Source organism: Pongo pygmaeus, chromosome 8 (assembly GCF_028885625.2).
Source record: "Pongo pygmaeus isolate AG05252 chromosome 8, NHGRI_mPonPyg2-v2.0_pri, whole genome shotgun sequence".
Lineage (NCBI taxonomy): Eukaryota > Metazoa > Chordata > Mammalia > Primates > Hominidae > Pongo > Pongo pygmaeus.
The window spans coordinates 73,709,569-73,736,832 of NC_072381.2; the positions used below are offsets into that span (position 1 = coordinate 73,709,569).

General features: G+C 43.7%; 1 protein-coding gene across 1 annotated transcript in view; it reads right to left on the reverse strand.

Annotated features, from left to right (window-relative positions):
- Positions 1-27,264, reverse strand: part of STOX1 (storkhead box 1) — a 73,223-nt gene that overhangs the window by 17,864 nt on the left and 28,095 nt on the right. Inside the window, exon 2 of the mRNA XM_054436655.2 lies at positions 513-665. Coding sequence (XP_054292630.1) covers positions 513-665 — 153 coding nt within the window. The remainder of the gene's footprint in view (positions 1-512; positions 666-27,264) is intronic.

A 27,264-nucleotide genomic window follows, 5' to 3' on the forward strand; every position in this document is an offset into this window, starting at 1 on the left:
TACTGAGGAGGCTGAGGCAGAAGAATCGCTTGAACCCGGGGAGGCGGAGGTTGCAGTGAGCCAACATCGTGCCACTGCACTCCAGCCTGGGTGACAGAGTGAGACTCTGTCTCAAAAAAAAAAAAAAAAAGATCCAATTTATGTTATGAAAAATTTATTATCATATATAAGAAATGATAATAGCAGTTATTACCTCTGGAAGTGAGAGTGAAAAAATGGGAAATGGGGGGAAATAAACTTTACTTTCTCATTTTGCACTCCTTTCCACAGAGTGTGATTTATTTATTTATTGCCCGTAAGCATTTATTTTTGGAAAAGTTTATCTGAAAAGTAAAAGAAATACCCTTATCAAATTTGTTGCAGGACTTCTTCTGGTAGGGTTCTGATATAAAGTTCTATAGAAGAGGGGAAAAAAGGATATCACCCAGTTTATTTATGTGTTTAAGACTAATTATAAATAGAAACCAAACACATACAGTGAAGTACAAATAGAGAAAAACTTATTACTCTACCTGGGTAGTGTTTCATCAAACGCTCCAAAAGTGATTCCTGTGTTACTACAATCTGAGCTGTATTCATATCAGATATAGCACAGCAAAGAACTTCACCCAAAGGTACAAACTGAGATTGAGTTATTGGATTCATTTGCACTGGAAAGACATCACCTAAATTGGAGATTTAAAAAGGGGGGGGGGGTTGATAAATTTGATATAGTATAAAATGTTTGGAATTAGTGAAACAAAAATAAAGACTAATAGGTAGAATTGCAATTCTTTCGTCAGTCTTTACTCAGAATCTCTTAACATGACATGTACAATGACAGAAACTATATAAGAAAGATTTACATTATGGTCTCTACTTTTAAGAAATGTGTATTAACTGTCTCTAAAGTAAGAGATGGCAAGATTCCATCAGAAAGGCTCAAACTATTATCAGAGTTCAGGAGGTCACGTAATACTTATATACCAGCAGTTTACCATCTTTCAAACTATTTTTTCATATTAGCTATCTTGAGAAAGGCAGACACAGGATTATTTCTTTACTTAAAATATATAAAGTTATAGAAAACTCAAGTAATGGTCCCAAGTCTAAAAGCAAGTAAAGTGACAGAAATAGGTCTTCTGACTCCTGATCCAGTATTTTCACCATTCCACATTTTCCTGATTGGGATGATCAGGAAGATTTGAAGAAAGGCAGAAGTGTTTTCCAATGAGCAAGAAGACATGAAGCAAAACCATGGAAAGCACATGTAAGGGTATGGACAGAGTTATCCTGGTTCAATAGAACTTACAGCTTAATACAGGACCAAAGTGGAAGACAAGGCTGGAAATGTAAGCTAGACTGTATCGTCTTTCCTCCTAGCCAGTGTATTAAATGTTCTTCTTAACCTGCCATTACTCAGGTTGAGTACTGGATTCTGCTGGACATCCATGGAAATCCCTCAATCAATTAGAAATGAAAGACTAAGACTCAGGAAAGAGATTTAGGAATCAACTAATAGAGATGAGATCTGAAGCTAGAGTGGAATAAATTATTTAATAGGAGAATAAAGAAAAGCACCAAGAAACACCTAACTAAGAAACAATCTACATTTAAGACACAGTAGGGACCAGACATGGTGGCTCAGGCCTGTAACCCCAGCACTTTGGGAGGCAGAGGTGGGCGGATCACCCGAGGTCAGGAGTTTGATACTAGCCTGGCCAACATGGTAAAACCCCGTCTCTACTAAAAATACAAAAATTAGCTGGGCATGGTGGTGGGCTCCTGTAATCCCAGCTACTCAGGAGGCTGAGGCAGGAGAATCGCTTAAACCCAGGAGGCGGAGGTTGCAGTGAGCCAAGATGGCGCCACTGCACTCCAGCCTAGTGAGTGAGCCTAGGTAAAGACTAGACAGACTGAGACTCCATCACAAAAAAAACAAAAAACAAAAAACACAGTAGGAATTAGGAACCCACAAAAGAGCACATATCTCTTGGCACATACCAAAAGTATAAAAAAAAAGGGCTTCAAAAAAATAGTGGTCAACAGTATCAAATGCTTAGAAGGAAATCCAAAGGGTTGAGGAAGGAGAAAAGCCACTGGATTTCTTGATTGGAAGGTGCCACTGGTGACTTTTAAGAAAACAATTCCAGCCTGGCCACAGTGGCTCACACCTGTAATCCCAACACTTTAGGGAGATCACTTGAGGCCAGGAATTCGAGATCAGCCTGAGCAACATAGCGAGATCCAATCTCTACAAAGATAAAAATTTTAAAAATTAGCCAGGATGGTGGTTTGCCTCTCCTAGCAGCCAGGGGGCTAAGGTGTGAGGATTATTTGAGCCCAGGAGTTACAGGCTGAAATAAGCTATGACTGCACCACTGCATGGCTGCCTAGGTGAGGGTGAGACCCTGTCTCTAAGAAAACAAAACAAAACAAAACAAAAAAAAGAAAGAAAGAAAACTATTTCAGTAGAAAAGAAGACAAAGTTCCAATTGAAGGAAAGGAAGTTGGTGAGAAAAATGTAAAGTTAATGGGTGTTCCTTGTAGAGCAGCGTTTCTCAACTTTGGCACTTTTGATATTTGAGGTGAGATATATATAGGATGAACAATGGTCCCAGTATGCCCAGGACTGAGGTGCTTCCTGGGACACAGGACATTCAGTGCTATAAGCCTATAGCCAGGAAAGTTACTGGCAAACTGGGATGAGTAGCCACCCTAACCAGATAATTTTGCGGTGGGAGGCTGCTCTGTGCATTGTAGGGTATTTAATAGCATTATGGCCTCTACCCATTAGATGCCAGTAGCATTTCCCACAGTTGCAGCAACCAAAAATATCTCCAGACACTTCCAAATGTCCTCTCGATGGCTAAGTCATCCCAGTTGGAAACCACTGCTCTAGACCATTTGTATGCAAAATCTGATGGTGAATAAGGAGAAATAGATCATAAACCAGAAAGGAGTAGGATCCAGTGAATACGACTGGATGCTGTGGTTTTCTTAAAGTAAGATCTGTGTCCCTTTGGATGCAAAAAGGAAGGGCTTAGTGGAGATGGTGGACATGATTCTGGGAGAGGGGAGATCAGTAAGATAGCAAGATCCCAAAGAAGGGGAAAGGGAAAGTATATCAAGGGCGTAAGTAGAGAGGCTAGCTTACAAATGAGGAAGATGCTACTCTATCTGAGACTTGAGAAAATAATAGAGGGTGGCAGAAGACCAGAAATATATTGAGGCAGAGAAGGAAAAAAAATATTAGCACAGCAAAGTCATCTGACTTCTGTCAAGTTAGAAAATAGAAATAAGAGGGAAAAATGGGAATGAGAGGATGGCGGGTGGAAAGGGGGTTTGAGGAGCTATTCTCAAAGTACTAGGAAATAAAAAATGAGTAAGAAGATTGTGAAGGAGCCGAGTCTCCAGGTGATCTATGCATAGTTTTTGGCAGAGGGGTGGCATTTTGTAATGGAAAAGGGTGAGAGCTGGGGGAGGCCAGCCCATGCCTCTAAAACTTTAAAATGTGCATATGTGGATCACCAGGAGATCTTGCTAATGTGCAGATTCTGATTCAGAGCCCCTGATCTGCACTTCTAACAACCTCCCAGGGATGTTCACACTGCAGGTCTGAGTACTACTCTTTGGATTGGTAGAAGGTTAGGGTGTTAATGACAGCAATGTTAAAGTAGCTAACCATTTAACAAACATAATCCTGGGGCTGAATGGGGAGTCAAGTATAGCCAGAAGGAAGCTAAAGAATTAAGAAAACTTGATTATGCTCTGCAGTTAAACTCTCCCAGTGACAGTGGAGAAAGCAGTACATTGTACTGGTTGTTGAGGGGCCAGGTGTGAAGGGTTGAAGCCCAGAGCTGGTAAGTGGCCAGTACTGTATTCTTATTGTATCTGCATGAAGATAAAGGACTTCAACAAGGAAATCATAAGCAGTTTGCTGTTATACTTTCCATTGTTCCCTTGTTTGCTTAAGCTTCTCTATCTGGCCTTGGAAAGTCACATCACAAGGTAGAATTGCTGTCTGCTTCTGCAGCCTGGGAAGGATCTCCTCTAGGTGTGGCTGTGGCTATCCCATTGGGTGATTCTCAGAGGCCTATACCACTCTGAAAAGCTAGGATGAATGGCTAATCAATTAATTAGCATTTCAAAGAGTGGCGATAGATGATGTCCTGAAAATCTGTCCAAGCGGGGCATTAATTTACCTAAAACTCAAAATCCTCCTTGAAACTCAACTTTGGAACTGAGGGTAACAAGCCTCTATCCTCACTCCCTCTTTTTCTTTCTTTTTTCCTTCCTCATCTGGGTTTTACTTTCTTGGCTTTCATCTCCCCACTCAACCAGACAAAATGTGAAATTAAAGTACAATTTTAAATATTTTTATGCTTCTTTGATATAACTGTATGTGCTTAGTTAAAATAAGTGGCTTTAAGCTTTTATATCTCTCTTCCCTACCTCCCTAAAAACATCTTTTCCTGTGATCTTGAATTGATTACTCATCCCCACTGCACTTGGAACTCAGAAAGTAATATTCCGTAATGAAGGCCTCAGAAGCAAGAGGTTTTTTCTGGCTTTTTCCTATCCTCCTATCTTGTTTCTAAGGCCAGCCATAGAAACAAGAATCCTTCTTCCCCAAGGCAGGTCATAGAAACCAGAACCCCCTTTCTCCAAATCCAGCCATAAAACCTAGAGGATTAGAGGCCCTTAATTTTAAAAGAGGGGGGAAAAGTTTCCCTTCCTTGAAAGACAAGGGCTAGACATAGAGGGCAAAGCCTGAAGGCTTTCCTTAGCCACATAATACCCATTTGAGTCTCACTTCACCTTTCCTTAAAACCAGGGTGGGGGAAAACACTGAAAGAGAGAAAATCCGCATGTCATCTGGTGTCCCTGCTGTGCCCGCCTGCAGGTGGCTGCCCATTTCTGTGCACTGGAAAACACAGTAGTGCCGTCTCCACTATGCCTTTGGGCTAGAACTGAAGCAGCCCATTTTCTAGTTCAATCCTTAGGTTTGTTTCCTCTTTTCATAGGAAAACTAGTAGTCAAAATAGATTTTCATGGGGCTGGGAGAGAGGTGCATAGGGCTTCCTGTATATTTGTTTGCAACCTCCTGTGAATCTATAATTACTTCAAAATAAGAGCAAAAACTTGATTTTTCAAAAAGCACTACTTTTAATTACCAAGGAGAAATGTATGAAACACAACTTTTTTCTTACATTTTTCAAACCCCACCTTTTTAAAAGAACCCTAATACTGTTTGCCAAATCCAAAGATACTCTTAAAAAATTTATTCATAATTCCTACTATGACATGGGGATGGGTATTTTAAAAGAGTGAACAAATCTACTATCAACTAGGAAGACTAATTGCCTTTTTCCCCCCTTAAAATTAATACAACTAAATGTAAACTTCACTTTAGAGGACATTGTTAATTGCTATTCGCCTCTGCTGTGGAGTTCCTCTAGACAAAGCCTAGAGAAAGTTTCTCAGTACATTTCCTTCACAGCTGTTGCTAAGATACATCCTTCAGGTGCACAAATCATCGAGTTTCCTTTGTGCAGGAAAGCAGAGTGCACCCTGACACGGGAACATTTATGACAGACATGGGGATCATTTTCAAGCTTCAGCTATGGTCTGTTTCAGTGACTTCTGCACTCCTTTGCTTTTTGGAATGCATCTCTTAGAGTTTTTCACCAAAAATTAACTTTCTATGCAGAAGATCCCACTTATAGATGTAACCAGATTCCACAATAAGAGAAGGCCAGCCCTTTGGGTTTATCCTCAACTATGAGGGAGTAAACGGAAGAGCACTCTTCAGTCTAGGCCAGCTGTGGACCTTTGACCCTTGAGCTGAGCAGGGCTCAGAAGGCTAAGGAGAGACTTTGAGCCAGAGCATAAACAGTTGTCAACAGCGTTCTCTGTTTACACAGTCTTGTACTCTTTGGTGCCTCAGAAATGAAAAAAAGTGTTTAGGCTGAAGGACTGGTTTCACAAAAAATAACAACAAAGTAGAACCATAGAGGTGAGGTTATTTGTGCCTGCTACACTTTCTGAAAAGGATTTTTGTTGTTAATTTACTGATTCTTTGCTGTACTACAAAAGGATTTAGTTGCTGTATAAAATTTCTTTGTTGGCCAGGCGTGGTGGCTCATGCCTGTAATTCCAGCACTTTGAGAGGCTGAGGGGGGCGGATCACCTGAGGTCGGGAGTTTGAGACCAGCCTGACCAATGTGGAGAAGCCCCATCTCTACTAAAAATACAAAATTAGCTGGGTGTGGTGGTGCATGCCTGAATCCCAGCTACTCAGGAGGCTTAGGCAGGAGAATCACTTGAACTCGGAAGGCGGAGGTTGCGGTGAGCCGAGATCACACCATTGCACTACAGCCTGGGCAACAAGAGTAAAACTCCATTTCAAAATATATATATATTCAGAATATACATATTCAGAATATATACATATATATATTTATTCTGGTAAAGACCGGAAAGCAACCCCCACTCCTCACCGCCACAAAAAAAAAAAAGTCAAAGTAATGATAAAAGCAAAGTATGAGGAGTTTAAAAAGTTATTCTTTTACAAGTCCACTTGTTTGGGGAAAAAAAAGTGCAAAGCAAATTAAATGTACCATGTGGATGCCCAATTCACAAATGAAAATACTGAGCTCTTCACTATCAAAAGCTTTTCATCCAGTGAAGTCCAGAGCAGGCCCTTGTAGCAGACAAAGTTAGAATCAGCCTCCTGTGGGATGGACGTGGATTCATACAACCCCAAGCAATCAGTCTCTGCTCCCTGGTGCCTAATGACAGTGTCCTAGAAAGCCCCTGGCCAATAGGAGCAGGCCCCTGGGAAAGGTGACTTGCTCTTGGAGTTGGTGACAATAGCTCAACAATATTGTTCTAGTGCAACCCAAGACCTCATCAAAGTTCTGAGGAAAAAGAGGTGGTTTCTTTATAAAAGGACACAAAGACCCCTTCCGTAAGCCTCAAGGAGAAGGCCTCTAGAATACCCTATCCTGGCTGTTTTCTATCAGAAAAACAAGGGGCTCAAAGAGCCACTTCCTGGCCAATTCAGGAGGTGTGAATACTCATACCCAAATGTAGAATATCAAGAGGTACGCCCATGACAAATAGAAACATCTCAAGATTGCCTTCCCGCCAGACCCAGCAGGGTAGCTGTAGTGGAGCCAGTGAACACTCCCAAGAACTGTGGTACTGGAAAGATCTTCAACCAGGGGCGCTGTGGACTCCAAAATCTTCCAGTTACAGATGATCACTGGGAAACATTAGCAAAATGAAAATAAGCCTAAACTTTGCACTCTTGTAAGAGGGAGAGGTGGCGTCAGCACATGGGCCTACCCAGTGAAGTGATTTTCCCCCAGGGTGGGGGGCGTGAGGATCACAAGCCAAGGGATGTGGACCTTGACAAGACCTGCGCCCTGAGAGAAGGTCTGACACAGGGCAACAATGCCAGGCTTCAAATAGCACATTCACTCCACATCTTGAAGGTAACTAAAAATTAGTTGAAGGTGAGGTTTGGTATCATAAGCATTTTAGTGGAAACCCAGCCAGACACAAAGAAAGCCTGTGACCCTGGGTCACCAAGTGACTAAAAAATCCATTTCCTGGCCGATTCAGGAGGTGTGAATACTCACACCACAATGAGAATCATTACAAAATCATTATAATCCACCTGGCCCAATTGTGTGTTTGCCTTGTCCACTCAGAACACCCTTGAAGGGTTAACTGAACTGGGGTCCGCTCGCCTAGCACAGTAAATCCAGGTATCTACATCAAGGCTTCTTATAGCTATAGAAGAGAAGGCATTTATTTGTAGGGTGCCAAGGAAGGAGGACCAGGCAGCCATTGTTTAAATCCTGACCTCCCAATGTCTTGTAAGCAAGGGTTTTTAAAGGCAGGGGAAGGAGAGTAGAAGTTATAAGCAAAATTATAAATTAATATATGGAGGTTATAAATTGGTTTTGGCTTAAAAGGGCAGGATATCTTGAAGGGGCTTACAGATCGTAGGTACATTTAAAGATTTTCTATTTTAATTGGTTAAGGAAGAGAAGCTTTGTTTAAAAATTGGGGTCAGTAACTGGCTCAGGGGTATGACTCCCTCCAAGTCCATTAGGAAGAAATTTAGAACAAAGAACGCAGGTCAGGGTTTAGTACTTAATTTTTTCTTATCTGAGGTTTATGTGCCAGTGAATCTGTTGGGTGATGGTCTTCAGAGGAGGGGTCCAAGTTTCTGAAAGACAACTCAGAGACATATGTTAAGATGTTATCTTTAGTGTTTATAGGGAAACCAAACACCTCTGGATTCTAACTTTTTTGGCTATTGTTTTAGGTTACTGCCTTTTTAATAAGTTACTTACTTTTTAGGACTAGGTAGCAAAAGAAAACAGACAAGATGGTACCTTTTCCATTGTGGATTTAAGGAAAAACAAAGGACTAGCTAGCTATCTGGAATTTTTCTTAAACTCAGGATTGAAAAAAAAAAAAAAGCCGGGCGCAGTGGCTCACGCCTGTAATCCCAACACTTTGGGAGGCTGAGGTGGGTGGATCATGAGGTCAGGGGTTCGAGACCAGCCTGACCAACAAGGTGAAACCCCCTCTCTACTAAAAATACAAAAATTAGCTGGGCGTGGTGGCAGGCGCCTGTAATCCCAGCTACTAAGGAGGCTGAGGCAGGAGAATTGCTTGAACCTGGGAGGCGGAGTTTGCAGTGAGCCGAGATGGCGCCACTGCACTCCAGCCTGGGCGACAGAGCAAGACTCAGTCTCAAAAAAAGAAAAAAAGAAAAAAGAAAGAAAAAAAAAAAGGACTAGCTAGCTATCTGGAATTTTTCTAAAACTCAGGATTAAAAAAAAAAAAAAAAAAAAAAGGCCAGTGGCTCACGCCTGTAATCCCAACACTTTGGGAGGCTGAGGCGGGCGGATCACGAGGTCAGGAGATCGAGATCATCCTGGCTAACATGGTGAAACCCCGTCTCTACTAAAAATACAAAAAAATTAGCTGGGTGTGGTGGTGGGCGCCTGGAGTCCCTGCTACTCGGGAGGCTGAGGCAGGAGAATGGCGTGAACCCGGAAGGCAGAGCTTGCAGTGAGCCAAAATTGCGCCACTGCATTCCAGCCTGGGCAACAAAGCGAGACTCCGTCTCAAAAAAAAAAAAAAAACATGCTCTCGTTTGGGCACAGGCCCCTGAAAAGATGGTCCCTGCTCCGTCTCAGAAGTAAAAGAATCCTGGATCAAATCTGAATGTGGCCGGGCACGATGGCTGATGCCTGCAACCCCAACATTTTGGCAGGGGAGGCTGGAGGATTGCTTGAGCCTAGGAGTTCAAGGCTGCAGTGATCTATGATGATGGCGCTGCACTGAAGCCTGGGTGACAGAGCAAGACCCTGCCCCTAAAAAAGAAAAAAAAAAAGTGTTTATTTTGATATCTGAGCACTTCAGTAAAACCTCAGGGACAAAATTGAAGTTTTAATAAAAACTGTACCATTAAGGGGAAAAAAAAGAACAATTATGCTTATTTTACATTAATCTTACGCTTTTAAAAGACCAAAACCAATTCCAAGAGGGTCTGCTCTTGGAATTTAAATTCTAACATTTTAAATCGGGATGCTTGAATCTGATTTTAAGGCCCATGAAAGACTGTGCTACTAATCTGCAAGACAGAGGAAAGATTTTCTTTCAGAATTCAAAAAGCAGTCACATCCTAATATTTTTGTGTCATAATAAAACATGAATTTGTCATAGAATTAAATTCTAGAAAAAAATGAATCCTAGACTTGGCGCAGTGGCTCACGCCTGTAAACCCAACACTTTGGGAGGCCAAGGTGGGCCAATCACCTGAGGTCAGGAGTTCGAGACCAGCCTGGCCAACATGGTGAAACCTTGTCTCTACTAAAAATTACAAAAATAAGCTGGGCATGGTGGTGGGTGCCTGTGATCCCAGCTACACTGGAGGCTGAGGCAGGAGAATCACTTGAACCCAGGAGATGGAGGTTGTGGTGAGCCAAGACTGTGCCATTGTACTCCAGCCTGGGTGACAAAAACGAAACTCCATCTCAAAAAAAAAAAAAAAAAGAAAGAAAAGAAAAAGAAAAAACTAATCCCTAGTATTACTTATTTTATATTTAGAACACGAGTTTTTCTCTACTATAAGAACATTTAGTTCCTATGCAAGTGTGTTTATGGACTTAGAGCTAGGAAGTCTGCCAGAAATTCATGCATTATTGACCTTCAAGTGGTTTAACAGAGCTGCTCTAACTCAACTAATTACCCAGACACATGAAATCTGAGACCATCTTTCTGGGCGCCTGTATTGAATCACACTGTGGGAAAGGTATCTTCTATGCGCCTTAGGGATGACAACAGAGTGCAAATAAAACAGCCTGCAGGTACACTCAAGTTTAATTTTAAAAAAAGGATGTTTTGTTCAAAGTAATCCAAGAAGCTTCCGTGATTTTAAACTGCTCTTTTATCCAGTACAGAATTTCCACCAAATGTTTTTAACATTAAAATTAATCCTGAACTTTGAAAAATTGAAGCATTTGTAACAACATGCCCCTCATTAAAGATAAGATGCTGTGCAAATCTTTGATGGCTTTAAACAATTAGATCTATTGTGTTACAACTTCAAATAGGTTCAGAAAATCAAATGAAATGGAAACAAAAAGGTTCCAGGCCAGTAAACCAAGCCCCTCTCCACGTCTCCCTTTTATTTTAGTAAAGAATGCAAAAACTTTCCTCCACATTTAGAAACAAAAGAGTAGCAAGACAGAAGCTGGCTGCAGATCTAAGGGTAATCGGGTTATCTGCCATGGAAGCTGGAATTCTTTCTCAAGCATGGTGATGTTTATTTTTGACTCCTAGACAAATGGCTCCCTTCTGGGAAATACCCTCTGCTGGAAAGCTAAAGGCTTCCCTTGGGAAGATGAGCTGTTCAACAGCAGGAATCCTTAGTAATGTCTTCTTTACTTATCACACTTCAACCTGTCAGAATTTAGTTAGTGGCCTCCTTTTCGAGTGATATATTCACTAATATTGACTATCAGTTGGGTCTCAGAGGGCCTGGAACAGACCCCACAATTTGGTTGTCAGCACGCTGATACACCAAGAAGACAGGTGGCCCCACCCGGGGGTGCCCTTTGAGCCTCTAGCTCCCTTCCCCCAATGGCCACCACCCTCACTGCGGATAGGGATACAAGGAGCCTCAGTCAGGAATGACTGACTCAAGCCAGCTGAATGACTCAAACCAGCTGGCTTTTGAATAATACTAAAACGAATCCACATTTGGCCCAAAACCCTTAGGCTCTGAGGTGCCCTTTCCTACCCTCTTTCCCTTCAAGCCTTCCATCCTGGATATGTTCATGACTTTATTCAGTCGTGTTAGTTTTCAATGGCTGTCAAAATCAATTACAGCAAACTTAGTGGCTTAAAACAACACAAATTTATTATCTCACAGTCTATAGGTCAGAAGTTCTGGGTGTCAGAGCCAAAACCAAAGTGCTGGCCAGCCTAGGCTTTATCAGGAGACTCTGGGGGTAGAATGTTTTTACTCTCATTTAGGTTTTTGGCAGAGATCAGTTCCTTATGGTTGTAGGACTGAGGACGGCAGTCACTGTTTCCTCGATGACTATCAGATGGGAGCCTCTCTCAGTCACCTCTATTTCCTGTCATGTTGTCCCCTTCATCTTCAAACACAGAATTAAATCTGCCCACACTCTCTGATGTGCACTTCCATTGCATTGCTTCTGCTTCTTGCCAGAGAAAATTTATCTGCTTTTAAGAGTACCTGTGATTAGACAGGATCCACCCAGATAATCTAGAATAATCTCCCTAATTTAATGTCCATAACCTAATTACACCTGAAAAGTCTCTTTAGCCATGTAAGGTAACATATTCACAGGTTCCAGGTATTAGGACATGGGCATCTTTGGTGAACCATTCTACCTACCACACCAGTTACAAGGGTTGGGGGCAAGGAATAGCTATACAAATAGCAAGAGAGGCACAGGTTGTAAACTGCTGTAGTACCTATATGTCCCTAAAAATGGTCATGCAGGAGGACATCCTTTTTTTGACCTCCAGGAAACCTGGAACAGATTATGGTGCCTCTTCTGCCCAAGATTCTGGAGGCCACAAAGGCAATGACAGTGACTAACAGGACTAGTCATGGTGATTAACAGAAAATACCACTGTACAAAACGGGGGTAAAAAGTCCGGCACTTAACAAGTTTAGGAAGTTAGGAGAGAAAAAAATAAAATAAATAAAAATTTTAAAGTCCAGCACAAAGGTGGTTGTTTGAATAAAAAATTAAAGTTTCCCTAGATTTTTTTTTAAAGCTGTCCTTTCTATTTTCATGGTCCTCACATTACAAACAAGTCCTATACTGGGGGCCAAGCAATCTGATCAGGGTATTTATTGGGGTTCTAATCCAGATTCTGCTCTGTGGCCCTGAGTAAGTCACCTCTCTTCTTTGGGTCTCAGTTCCCTTGCCCATACACAGGGGACTGAACTAGATCAGCATTTTGCAAAAAGGGTCTGTGGAACATTCATTCCATGAAATGCTCTCTACAAAGAAAAGGGTCCCCATGCCAAATGTTTGAGAAATGCTGCTTGGAGCCACAGTGGTATTGTGAAAGGGTCCGAAAACTTCTATAACGAACAACTACCTAGTTTATTTAACCCAATGTTCCCTGATCATATTTGACAACAAACTCCTTTTTCTTAAGTACTGTACTACCCTTCAGCTAAGTACCGTACCTTCAGCTGTGACTTCCCTCCATTCAGATTGGCCTCTCCCTGAATAGTCAGTACCTCTCCATATCCTGTCCCTTTTTCCCTGTCTCCTCCACCTACAGCACTCTTCCCCATACCTCAGTGTTTCAAAATCCTGTCATTTAAGACTAACTAAAATGCTCAGTGACTCTATCATGAATAGTTTTCTAATCCCATCAGCTGGAAATGTATTCTCCTTCTTCATATGTACTATTTAATAAGCATTTAATGAGTGGCTACCATTGTTTAGCATCAGGCACTCAGAGTAAATTGACATTATAACAGCACAGTCCCTCAATCATTCCTTATCCAGCATATATTTATTATCTACTATATACCAGTTACAAAGGTTACAAGAGCAAACAGGATACAGTCCTCACACTCAATGGGCTTTGACTGTCATGGAAGAGCAGCAGTTGGTTAAGACAATCTTAACCTATCATGAGGCTGTAATTGGTAGGACTAGAACTCAGTATTCCTGGGTCCCAAGCCTGAATGCTATTCCCAGAAGTCTGTGGCTGCCTGGGCCAGGACCATCACGAGGAAGAAGAGCCAGACTGTTCCTCATAGGGCCTTGGGCCACCAAGGCAGCACAGGATAAATAAAGGAACAGTGGAGTTGGTCAGGTAGACCTGGGCTCACATTCTCTACTTCCACTTACTGTCAGTGTACCCTCTTTGAGTATTAATTAGTGACCTCAACTCTTCAAGATGAATAATAGTATCTGGCTAAAAGGTTACTGTGGGAAAACAATCTGAAAATACCTGGAATAGATTTGACACGTGTCAGTTCTTCTACTGATATCAGCACTTTTTAACTTTTCTTCCCAAATTAAGATATTAACTTGATCAGACCCTGTTCCATGTCATTACTAGTACTTGAAGTTTCTCCTGTAGGGCACCAGTTAGGCACATGGATAGATTTCTTGGCCAATTCTGACTTTTCTTTTTTTGAGATGGAGTTTCATTCTTGTTGCCCACGCTGGAGTGCAAACTGCCTCCTGGGTTCAGGAGATTCTCCTGCCTTAGCCTCCTGAGTAGCTGGGATTATGCTAGGAACAGGCCCCAAGACTGGCCATAAACAAGATCTCTGCAGCACTGTGACATGCTCATGATGGCTGTGACGCTCATGCTGGAGACTGCTGGTTTACCGGAATAAGGGCAAGGAACACCTGGCCCACCCAGGGCGGAAAATGCTCAAGGTGTTCCTAAACCACAAACAATGGTATGAGCGATCTGTGCCTTAAGGACATGTTCCTGCTGCAGATAACTAGCCAGAGCCTGTCCCTTTGTTCTTGCGAAGAATACTTTTAGTTAATCTATAAACTGCAGAAACGATGTTTATCACGGGCTTACTATCAATAAATAGGTGGATCAAACTCTGTTTGAGGCTCTCAGCTCTGAAGGCTGTTAGCCCCCCCGATCCCACTTTGCACTCTATTTCTGTGTCTGTGTCTTTATTCCTCTAGCACCACTGGATTGGGGTCTCCACGACCGAGCTGGTCTCAGCAAGCAGCACCCAAACGTGGGGCTTGAACCCGGGTCGAAGGGTCGCCAGAGCGATGGTTGGAGAACGTGGAACTACACTGGAGGACACCCGAGTACTCTTAAGCAATCCCCGTGATGAATAAAACAGGGAGCTTAGAAGCATCAGGGCAAAAATTAGACAAGGGTCAAACAGGCACGAGGCTTATTTGAGTCTGCTTCAGCAGCTCCTCAGAGAAGGAGTGAAGGTTAGCACTAGCCGCCTTATGCGGCTTTTCAGTGTGGTAGAGAAATATTGCCCCTGGTTTCCGAACTGAGGAACTATGGATGTAGAGGTCTGGAAGAAGGTAGGCAGTGCACTCAAAAAGGCATATAAGGATAGTGCTGGGGATATTCCTGTAACTGTCTGGTCAGTGTGGGCTCTGATTCGTTCCACCTTGGAACCTTTCACACTGACAATGAGGAGGAAGGAGATGAAGGAGAGGGGGAGTTTGATAATGTTGTGGAAGAGATAAACGAACAGATCTGTCAACCACTTAAAGAGACCCAAGAAGGGGAAGCTTGTCCCTGCCCCTTGGCACCCCCTCAATACCTTGAAGATGGAGAATGGCCTGACCCTCTGGATCTTTCTTTTCCGGAGGACACTGGGCAAAAAGTAGTCACCCCAGTGGCTGTTAGAACAGCACCCCGAGCAACCACCCTCAGTTCTATTCAGGCAGGAATTCAGAAAGCTAGAAGAGAGGGTGATTTAGAGGCTTGGCAGTTCCCTGTTAGGATACACCCCCCAGATCAACAGGGGAATGTTATGGCTACATTTGAGCCTTTTCCCTCTAAATTACTCGAAGAGTTTAAACAGGCTATCAATCAGTATGAACCAGGTCTATGCCTGAAGTGTAAAAAAGGAAAGCATTGGGCCAGGCACGGTGGCTCACACCTGTAATCCCAGCACTTTAGGAGGCTGAGGCGGGTGGATCACGAGGTCAGGAGATCGAGATCATCTTGGCTAACACGGTGAAACCCCGTCTCTACTAAAAATACAAAAAAAATAGCCGGGCGTGGTGGCGGGCACCTGTAGTCCCAGCTACTTGGGAGGCTGAGGCTGGAAAATGGCGTGAACCCGGGAGGCGGAGCTTGCAGTGACCGAGATCGCGCCACTGCACTCCAGCCTGGGTGACAGAGCAAGACTCCGCCTCAAAAAAAAAAAAAAGGAAAGCATTGGTCCAATCAGTGTCATTCTAAATTTGATAAAGACAGAAAACCGATTTCGGGAAATGCCATGAGGGGCCCGTCCTGGGCCCCGTTCCAAACCGGGGCATTCCCAGCTCAGGCCACTCCCTCACCCCTATACAATGCTTGTCCCCCGCCACAGCCGGTAGTGCCACAGTAGACTGTGTTGCACCAGGGCTGTGAGTCTGCCTGGAGAGCCGCCACAGAAAGTACCAACAGGAGTCTGCAGACCCCTGCCAGCAGGAATGGTAAGACTACTTCTGGGAAGATCTAGTTTAAATTTAAAAGGAGTGCAGGTTCATACAGGAGTAATTGACTGGGATTGTAATGGGGAAATTCAAATCATTTTATCTACCTCTGTTCCTTGGAAGGCAGAACCGGGAGAGCATATAGCGCAGCTTCTGATTTTACTGTATGTGGGACTAGGAAAAAGTGAAACTAAAAGAACAGGGGGATTTTGCGGGACAAATAAACAAGAGAAAGCCGCCTACTGGGTAAATCAAATTACGGATAAACATCCTACCTGTGAAATAACTATTCAGGGAAAGAAATTTAAAGGTTTGCTAGATACAGGAGCAGACATTTCAATCATTTCTCTACAGTACTGGCCGTCTGCATGGCCAGTTCAACCCACTCAATTTAACATAGTTGGAGTTGGTAAAGCCCCTGAAGTACATCAAAGTAGTTATATTTTGCATTGTGAAGGGTCCAACGGACAACCTGGGACTATTCAACCAAATATAACTTCTGAACCTATAAATGTATGGGGGAGAGATTTATTACAACAATAGGGAACACAAATTTTAATTCCTGAGCAATTATACAGCCCTCAAAGTCAATATATGATGCATGAAATGGGGTATGTCCCTGGTATGGGACTAGGAAAAAATTTGCAAGGTTTGAAGGAACCACTTCAAGCAGAAAGACAAAGTTCTCACCAAGGTTTAGGATACCATTTTTGATGGTGGCCATTGTTAAGCCTCCAGATCCTATCCCATTAAAATGGCTGACAGACAAGCCAATATGGATAGAACAGTGGCCGCTGAGTAAAGAGAAACTGGAGGCTTTAAATGAATTACTCAAAAAACAGCTTCAAAAGGGAATCCCCTTAGAATTCCCCAGTTTTCGTAATTAAGAAAAAATCAGGTAAATGGAGAATGTTAACTGACTTAAGGGCCATTAATTCAGTTATACAACCTAGGGGGCATTACAGCCAGGACTGCCTTCTCCTGCTATGATTCCAAAAAATTGGCCTTTTGTTTGTTTTTTTGTTTTGAGATGGAGTCTCACTCTGTCGCCCAGGCTGGAGTGCAGTGGCACCATCTCAGCTCACTGCAAGCTCCGCCTCCCAGGTTCATGCCGTTCTCCTGCCTCAGCCTCCCAAGTAGCTGGGACTACAGGCACCCACCGCCACGACCGGATAATTTTTTGTATTTTTAGTAGAGATGGGGTTTCACCGTGTTAGCCAGGATGGACTCAATCTCCTGACCCCGTGATCCGCCCGCTTTGGCCTCCCAAAGTGCTGGGATTATAGGCGTGAGCCACCGCGCCCAGCCAAAAACTGGCCTTTAATAGTCATAGAGTTAAAAGACAGTTTCTTTACTATCTCCTTAGCTGAGCAGGACTGTGAACGGTTTGCATTTACGATTCCTGCGGTAAACAACCTGCAGCCTGCTAAGAATTTTCATTGGAAAATGTTGCCACAAGGCATGTTAAACAGTCCAACAATTTGCCAGAAGTATGTAGGGCAAGCAATTGAACCTACTCGTAAAAGATTTTCACAGTGTTACATTATTCATTATATGGATGATATTCTTTGTGCTGCCCCCACTCGGGAAATATTACTCCAATGTTATGATCACTTGCAAAATTTGGTTTCTTGTGCCGGTTTAATTATAGCTCCTGGCAAAATTCAGACTACTACTCCTTACTCCTACTTGAGGACCTTAATAAATGACACTACAATAGTGCCACAAAAGTAACCATACGTAAGGATCAATTAAAAACACTGAATGACTTTCAAAAATTACTAGGGGACATTAATTGGATATGGCCTGCTCTAGGCATTCCTACTTATGCCATGAGTAATCTGTTTTCTATCCTTAGAGGAGATCCTAGTTTCACCAGCCCTCGGCAATTAACAAAAGAAGCTGAGGCAGAGCTGCAGCTAATCGAAAAGCAAGTCCATAAGGCCCCAATAAACAGAATAGATCCAGAGAAGACTCTAGATTTGCTAATTTTTCCAACTTATCATTCACCTACTGGTGTTATTGTTCAGGAGCAAGATCTTATGAAGTGGCTTTTCTTTCCACATACTAATTCACGGACTTTGACTCCTTATTTGGATCAAATCACTACTATGATAGGAAATGGGAGAACTCAGATCATTAAATTACATGGATATGATCCTGGAAAAATTATTGTCCCTCTCACGAAGGAAGAAATACAGCAAGCTTTTATAAATAGTCTTACTTGGCAAACCCATTTAGCTGACTTTGTGGGTATTCTAGATAACCATTTTCCTAACACAAAACTGTTTCAATTTTTGAAATTAACTAATTGGATTCTCCCTAAAATAACTAAATTCAAACCAATTAAAGGTGCTGAGAATGTCTTCACAGATAGGTCTAGTAATGGTAAAGCCTCTTATTCTAGATCAAAAGGTAAAGTTTTTCAGACGCCCTATACTTCAGCTCAAAAAGCAGAACTTGGCCAGGTGCAGTGGCTCACGCCTGTAATCCCAGCACTTTGGGAGGCCGAGGTGGGCGGATCACAAGGTCAGGAGATCGAGATCATCCTGGCTAACACAGTGAAACCCCGCCTCTACTAAAAATACAAAAAAATTAGCTGGTGTGGTGGCAGGCGCCTATAGTCCCAGCTACTCGGGAGGCTGAGGCAGGAGAATGGCATGAACCCAGCAGGCAGAGCTTGCAGTGAGCCGAGATCGTGCCACCGCACTCCAGCCTGGGTGACAGAGTGAGACTTCATCTCAGAGGAAAAAAAAAAAAAAAGCAGAACCTGTAGCTGTAATAGAGGTATTGACTGCTTTTAATATGCCTATTAAAGTGATTTCTGATGCTTCATATGTGGTTCATCCTACACAGTTAGTTGAAAATGCTCAGCTACGATTCCATACAGATGAGCAACTGATGACTTTATTTACCCAATTGCAAACATTAGTTAGGAGTAAAATGCACCCTTTTTACATCACTCACATTAAGACTCATACACCTCTTCCGGGACCTTTGACTGCAGGGAATCAAATGGCTGATGGCCTAGTTGCTACTGCAATATCTAAGGCTAGACACTTTCACAATTTAACCCATGTTAATGCCTCTGGTGTCAAACACAGATACAGTATTACCTGGAAAGAAACTAAAGCTATTATCCAGTGATGCCCAACTTGCCAAATGGTGCATTCCTCATCTTTATTTTTTTTGAGACGGAGTCTCGCTCTGTCGCCCAGGCTGGAGTGCACTGGCGCAATCTCGGCTCACTGCAACCTCCGCCTTCCAGGTTCACACCATTCTCCTACCTCAGCCTCCCAAGTAGCTGGGACTACAGGCACCCGCCACCACGCCCAGCTAATTTTTTGTTTTTTAGTAGAGATGGGGGTTTCACCATGTTAGACAGGATGGTCTCGATCTCCTGACCTTGTGATCCACTCACCTCAGCCTCCCAAAGTGCTGGGATTACAGGCGTGAGCCACCACATCCGGCTGCATTCCTCATCTTTTACAGGAGGAGTTAATCCTCGAGGATTGGAACCTAATTCTCTTTGGCAAATGGATGTCACACATGTTCCCTCGTTTGGGAGACTAGCTTATGTACATGTATGTGTGGACACCTTTTCTCACTTTGTCTGGGCTACACGCCAATCAGGAGAGTCTTCTGCCTATGTTAAACGTCACCTTTTGCAGTGTTTTGTGGTGATGGGCATTCCAGCTTCTATTAAAACAGATAATGCCCCAGGCTATACTAGCCAAGCCCTAGATGCATTTTTCTCTATATGGAATATTAAACACATTACTGGTATCCCATATAATTCTCAAGGACAAGCCATAGTGGAAAGAATGAATCTCTCCCTGAAACAGCAGTTGCAAAAACAGAAAGGAGGAGACAGTGACTACAGGACCCCACACATGCCAACTAAATCTAGCATTATTAAATTAAATTTTTTTTTTTTTTTTTTTGAGATGGAGTCTGGCTCTGTCGCCTAGGCTGGAGTGCAGTGGTGCGATCTCGGCTCACTGCAAGCTCTGCCTCCCAGGTTCACGCCATCCTCCTGCCTCAGTCTCCTGAGTAGCTGGGACTACAGGCACCCGCCACCATGCCCGGCTAATTTTTTTGTATTTTTAGTAGAGACAGGGTTTCACCGTGTTAGCCAGGATGGTCTCTATCTCCTGACCTTGTGATCTACCCGCCTCAGCCTCCCAAAGTGCTGGGATTACAGGCGTGAGCCACCGCGCCCGGCTAACTTTAAATTTTTTGAGCCTACCTTAAGGCCGATTGTTATCAGCAGCTGAAGAACATTTACAGAAGCCAGCTGCAAAGGCAGAAGTGGAACAACAGGTTTGGTGGAAAGACCCCATAACAAAAGGTTGGGAAACAGGTAAAATAATAACATGGGGCATGTTATGCTTGTGTTTCTCCAGGACCAAATCAACAACCAATCTGGGTGCCACTGGGACATCTAAAGCCCTATTATGAGCCAGATACCCAGGAAGAGGTTTTGGGAGGATCCCGAAGAACCTGAGGAAGGCGGGACAACCAGTCACAATGAGTAATTTAATGATAGCTATGATAGCAGTGATCACCATTGCCGTGAGTATTCCTTCAGCAAGGGCTAACACAGAGAACAATTGTACTTACTGGGCATATTTACCTTTTCCACCACTTCTATAGCCTGTAACTTGGCTGGATCCCCCATTGGAGGTATACACTAATGATAGCTCTTGGTTGCCCAGTCCTACAGATGATAAAGCCCCATCTCACCCACATGAAGAAGGAACTGTTATGAATATTTCTTTAGGATTTGAATATCGGCCTATCTGTTTGGGAAAGGCCACTAGTTGCCTACCCCCTTGCTATCAACTTTGGCTGGCAATAATGCCTGGACGTATCACTCTATGGCACAGTTACACATGCTTTCTGGTCTCCGTATTTACCATAATGAATCTGCTCCTGTAATTAAGGCATACCGCCCTCAAAAACCTATTTGTAAACAGGATTGGACCTGGTCAGAAAAAATGAATGTACTTGTTTGGGAAGATTGCATTGCAGAACAGGCAGAGGTGCTGCACAATGATTCCTATGGAATCATTATTGACTGGTCCCCTAAGGAGATGTTTAGCATAAACTGCACCTCTCAGTCTGTGTGCCACGGCCACACTATGTTCAGCTGGTCTGAGCAAAACGATCAGATAGCAGAAATGATAAGAAGTACGGCAAGAGTTCCTATTATCTGGAAACATGGCAGTATAGCGGCACCTCAACCTCAAATGATATGGCCTGCTGTAGGAGCTAAACATAAGGATTTGTGGAAACTATTAATGGCTCTTAATAAGATCAAGATTAAGGAAGGACAATATACTATGCCATCACAATATAATCCTAATTACATTTTAGAACTTGTTGAAAACAATACAATTTGGATACAAAGTTGTGTTCACCCTCCTTTTCTGTTGGTAATGGGCAATCTAAAGGTTGACATCCCTAATTATCATGTAACTTGCCAGGAATGTAGATTGTTCTCTTGTGTGAACTCTAATACTAATCATTCTATCCTAGTAGTGAGAGCTCAAGGAGTATGGTTACCGGTGAAGCTTTCCCATCCTTGGGAAGCCTCTCCTTCTGTACATATTATTACTGAATTCTTCAGAAAATTCTGAGACACTCTCAGTGTTTCCTTGCTACTTTAATCTTAATTATTATGGGACTGATCACTGTCAGAGCCTACTGGTGCAGCAGCTGGAGTTGCACTACATTCATCAGTGCAGACAGCAGATTTTGTAAATAAACGGCAAAAGAATTCTACTCTGCTGTGGAACTCTCAAACTAAAATAGACCAAAAGATAGTTAATCAAATCAATGATCTCCCACAAACTGTAATGTGGCCAGGAGATCAAGTAGTTAGTTTGGAATATACAATGCAGCTAAAATGCAACTGGAATACTTCTGACCTTTGTATCACTCCTCACCCTTATAATGAATCAGAGCATGAATAGAAAAGAATAAAAAAGCATCTAGAAAAACACTCTACAAACTTGTCTTTGGATATTGCAAAATTAACAGAACAAATGTTTAAAGCATTCCAGGAACACCTGACCTTAATGCCAGGAACTGGAGTGCTTAAAGGAGCTGCAGATAGATTGGCAGCCATAAATCCTTCGAAATGGATAAAAACACTTGGAGGCTCTGTGATTTCTATGATGGTCGTGCTATTAATCTGTGTTGTTTGTCTTTGTGTAGTCTGAAGATGCAAATCCCGACTCCTGGGAAAAGTAGCTCACCATTATAAAGCTGCCTTTGTTTTCATTGCCGTGCAAAAACAAAAAGGGGGACATGCTAGGAACAGTCCTCAAGACTGGCCATAAACAAGATCTCTGCAGCACTGTGACATGCTCATGATGGCTGTGACGCTCATGCTGGAGACTGCTGGTTTACCGGAATAAGGGCAAGGAACACCTGGCCCACCCAGGGCGGAAAATGCTCAAGGTGTTCCTAAACCACAAACTATGGTATGAGCGATCTGTGCCTTAAGGACATGTTCCTGCTGCAGATAACAAGCCAGGGCCTGTCCCTTTGTTCTTGTGAAGAATACTTTTAGTTAATCTATAAACTGCAGAAACGATGTTTATCACGGGCTTACTGTCAATAAATAGGTGGGTCAAACTCTGTTCGAGGCTCTCAGCTCTGAAGGCTGTTAGCCCCCCGATCCCACTTTGCACTCTATTTCTGTGTCTGTGTCTTTATTCCTCTAGTGTTGCTGGGTTGGGGTCTCCACGACCAAGCTGGTCTCGGCAGGATTATAGGCATGTGCCACCATGCCCAGCTGATTTTGTATTTTTAGTAGAGACAGGGTTTCTCCATGTTGGTCAGGCTGGTCTTGAACTCCCGACCTCAGGTGATCCACCCGCCTTGGGCTCCCAAAGAGCTGGGATTACAGGTGTGAGCCACTGCACCCGGCCAATCCTGACTTTTCTTTTCCCAACTCCCATAGCCTATTTGACCAGGCATCAGACCCCATGACCTTCTCCTCACCTAGGAAGAAGGACCATACACTGCCAAAGCCTTCTACTAGCCCTACTTCATTTCTGAGAGGCATACCTCAGTGGCCCATCCTATTCAGTGATATTTTATTGTGATCCCTTGTGGCAGATAACACTGGTTGGCTCATTTAACACACACACCCAATCAAATTTTCCCTCACCTTCCTCTAGTGTGGCGGCAGGAAAGCATCATGCTCAGTTTCCCAGCCTCATAACTTAACAGACATATGACATAGGTGTGGCCAATGAGACCCTTTTTTTTTTTTTTTTTGAGACAGAGTCTCACTCTGTTACCCAGGCTGGAGTGCAGTGGCATCATCTCAGCTCACTACAACCTCTGCCTCCCAGGTTCAAGCAATTCTCCTGCCTCAGCCTTCCGAGTAGCTGGGATTACAGGATCCTGCCATGCCCGGTTAATTTTTTGTATTTTTAGTAGAGATGGGGTTTCACCACGTTGCTCAGGCTGGTCTCAAACTCCTGACCTCAGGTGATCCACCTGCCTCAGCCTCCCAAAGTGCTGAGATTACAGGCGTGAGCCACCATGCCTGGACCAATGAGACTTTTTTCCCCCCAAGACGGAGTCTTGTTCTGTCACTGAGGCTGGGGTGCAGTGACATGATCTTGAGTCACTGCAACCTCCGCCTCCTGGGTCCAAGTGATTCTCCTGCCTCAGCCTCCCGACTAGCTGGGATTACAAGCTCCCGCCACCATGCTAATTTTTATATTTTTAGTAGAGAGGGGGTTTCACCATGTTGGCCAGGCTGGTCTCGAACTCTGGACCTCGTGATCTGCCCACCTCGACCTCCCAAAGTGTTGGGATTACAGGCATGAGCCACCGTGCATAGCCCCCAATGAAACTTTTTTAAAGGCCCTTCCTTCATCTACGATTCTTTCTTCCTGCTTGGATCTTGCAGAGGATGCAACCATTTTGTGACCATGAGGTGACAAGCATGATGGTGAAAGATCATCTACTAGGAAGATGAAGCAGAAATCAAGGGCCCAAGTCTCAGAGAGCCTTGCTGAGCCAAGCTCACCCAGGCTACCTACTTCCAAGCTTCTTGCTGGAATCTATCCCTCATTTGTTCAAGTCATTTTTAGAAGACTTTCTACAATCTGCAACAAAACACCTCTCTAACCAAAATACCTAGCCAAGGACATTAGACATTTATTGCCTCCTCATTTTTTCTGCTGTGAGCAAAACATTTGTCTTGCTAAGGGGCTTGATTAGACCTTCTGGATTTGACAACACACTAAATACTTATTTTCAACACATTAACTCCCATGAGCTGGCCACACAATAGATATTTACAGAAAAGGTGTCAGGACTGCTGCTGCTTTACCCGCATCACATCAAGTTTGGGATGCAGAAGCTTTGAGATGAGATGCAGAAGCTTCAACTAGGATTGCCTAGTTTTTAATTCGTACTGAAAAGATAGTGATAGGCACTCTTCCTGGAAGAGGAAGTATTTCCTTACAGCATGTAGAAATCACAGAGGGGAAAATAAGAACTGTCACAGCTGTTCAAAGAATAGGTTGCTCTCAAAATGGGTATCTACAGTTATGGCCCTGAGAATGGGATGCCTTTCAATCACTTCTGAATGGAAGTCTTGTGAAATGGAGACAATAAGCCAATACCATTGTTAACATCAATATACGATTAGCTCAGAACTTAGAGGAGCAAATAATGACTAACATCATGTATATTTCAGAAGTAGGCAATCCCTGCCATGTGCTGAAGAAAGTTGCTGTGAGTCCCCAAAGAACCTGGATCCACCCAGACTCCAGGTCTCTGTGGGCAGGGTCGGTGTGGAGGTGACGAAGCACAGCAGAGGTCTCCCACTCCCAGGCTTTGTGGTGACAGGAGCTGGGATAGGGCTCCACTTTGCATCACGAGATAAAACATGTGTAGTGCTACCATTTAGCCCAGACTATACACATATACATATACGTTACCAAAAGCATCACAGAAACTGCAGCCTTGCCTGCTTCTCTCCTACTGATGGAAGAGGGGCTCAGGTGGCCCAGAATAATAAACAGGACCTGCACAAGAATCCAGGAAGGCCTATCTACACCCTCAGGTGCTTCCCCATCCCCGCTTAGCCACTCTGCCCCATCGCCCACCCTCTCTCCCAACCTATGAACCGCTCGCGTTCCAACCTGGAAAGCATCACTGAGTTTCTGCATCAATGGTCTCTTTCAGGTCTCCCAGACCGTCTGCTATGCTCCAGCTGCTTTCAAGTTGATTACAGACTCCGTGGCCTCTGAAATATTAACTTTTAAAAGATAAAAGCCACTTCAGGGACACAATTCACATAAATGTAGTTTTACTAAGACGCATTTCTAGGCTGTTAGAAATTTTAAAGACACAAACTGTTCAACTTTAAGACTGCGAATTCCCTTTTCTTCGGCACAGAAGGAAGGTTTCAGGTTATATCTGGGTGGAGGTGACCGCTCCTCAGCAGGACTGCAGTATATGTTCACAAGGCCATTGCCTTAGAAAGCAAATGTAAAGTTTGCAACCCTTAAGAAATCTCAACTGAGGCTGTAGGTCAGCAGCTCTGATCTCTACATGGGAGGGTCACCCGACTTCTGCTTCTAGGAGCTGGCCACCCTTTTCACACTACGCCATCCATTACTGCACCATTGACCCATGGCATCCTGGAGGTTTTCTCAGAGTGTGACCAGGCAAACAAGCGAGGTCCATCTGCACAGGCTATCTGGCTTTTCCAGGGACTTTGCACACTGACACAACAACCTAACCCCATTCTAGACAAGAACTCGGATTCTCTTGGGTTTCAGTCTAGAAAAGAGCTCCAACATCTCTTTTAAATACACTTGCTTCCTGCGTTATTGCTTTTCTAGCCCCTTCTTCTTCCTTTTTAGGCACCTAAGACTGATGTTCTCCACTTATGAAACATCCCCTCTCCCAACTGCCCCACAGCCAGTTCTCCTGCTCCTACCAGGCTTTCTCACCTGAAGCTCCCTTCACCAACCCTCATGCCCAGGCCACCTCCTCCCTTTCCCACCACCACCTCAGGCTCCAGCCTGGCAGCCCAGTGCATGGTGCCTCAGCTCTAACTTAGGGGGCAAAGCCAATTCTTGTGAGCCTGGAGCAGCGTGGACTGCTGGGTCACCACTCCACACCCATCCTGCTTCTAATGTGACCCAAAGGAGCAGTCAGTAGCAAGAGAAACAGAATCTTTGTCTTTTAAGAATTGGGTTTAGGATAAATGTCACTGCAAACTTGGGATCCTTAGCTAAGTTATTTTACAACTGTATAGTGAGAGACTCCAGAAAGATTTACCTAACTCTGAGCGTGTGTTTACATTTCAAGGGAAAATGAGGCCCAGGACCTTGGAGACATGCCTAGGACATAAAAACTGGAGCCTGGAGACATGCCTAGGACATAAAAACTGGAGCCACCAGAGCTGACCTGGCTCCTAGAAAGATGTATATTCCAGAAGGTTAAAGAGAGAACCCGGGATCCTTCGATCCTGTCTCCAGGCAGCAAAGATGCTTCTTCCCTCCTTTTAGGAGGGGAGGGAAGCAGTTGCCTTTTTCTCCTTCACGTAAACAAGAAATTCCATTTTTCTCTGTCCCTCACCTATGGAGTGTCTGACCACTAGGGCTGGAGATTTTTCCATCTGACTTTCATCATACCACCCTGGGGTAAGCCCTGGGGTAGGGAATGCCTATGTAGTTATAATTATTTACATATTATTTTTTTCTCTTACTCTGTAAATAACAAATGCTTCTGATGCAGAAGACGTCATGTTTGCATTCAAAATAAAATTAATAAAGATGACTATTAAAAGCCCAACAGTTATGGCAACAAAGATGATAGGGTCCTATTTGTCACTTGGTTTACTGGAAGAGACAGACAAGAGGCCTGTAGTTGGTCAGGAGGATTGGAGCAATATCTATGGGAACCAGCACAGACCTACTGAAAGGACTGGAAAATGTGTTAGCCAGGGATCAGGAGGTAGGCTTGGAAAATGCTGCCAGAATGGCACCTTTGGATTTTGCTGTCCTCCCCAGGTGGGAGGGGAAGGGACCTGGAAATTCTTAGAGATGAGCTTTAGGTGGGATGAGAGAAGTTTCTGTCGCTGTCTCCTTGCACTGAGAGGGAGAGGGTTCTTGAGCTCCCTCAGCCAGAGCGGGTCTATGAGGGCTGCAGGGCCACGCTGCAGCAAGGAGGAGGGTGTCTGGCTTACTGACTTGGAGACACTTTTCTGTTCTCCTCTAATCCTTAGTTCCCTTCCTACCCCAGCTGATCTTCCTGTCTCAGGAGGTACTGTACTAGTCCCCTACACAGGGGAGAGATTTGAATGTTGATAGTTGTGTCAGGTACTAGCACCCTCATGCCCACGTGGGAGACGGATGCTGAGGAATGCAGACAGAAACCTCTGTGAGCAGCAGAAACAGTCCTGGAGACTTCTCTCCTAGGGTCCAAATGGGGAGAAGGAGAGCTCTCACATGCCATACTGTCACCTGCATTCTGCCTCCCTTTTTGCATTTCC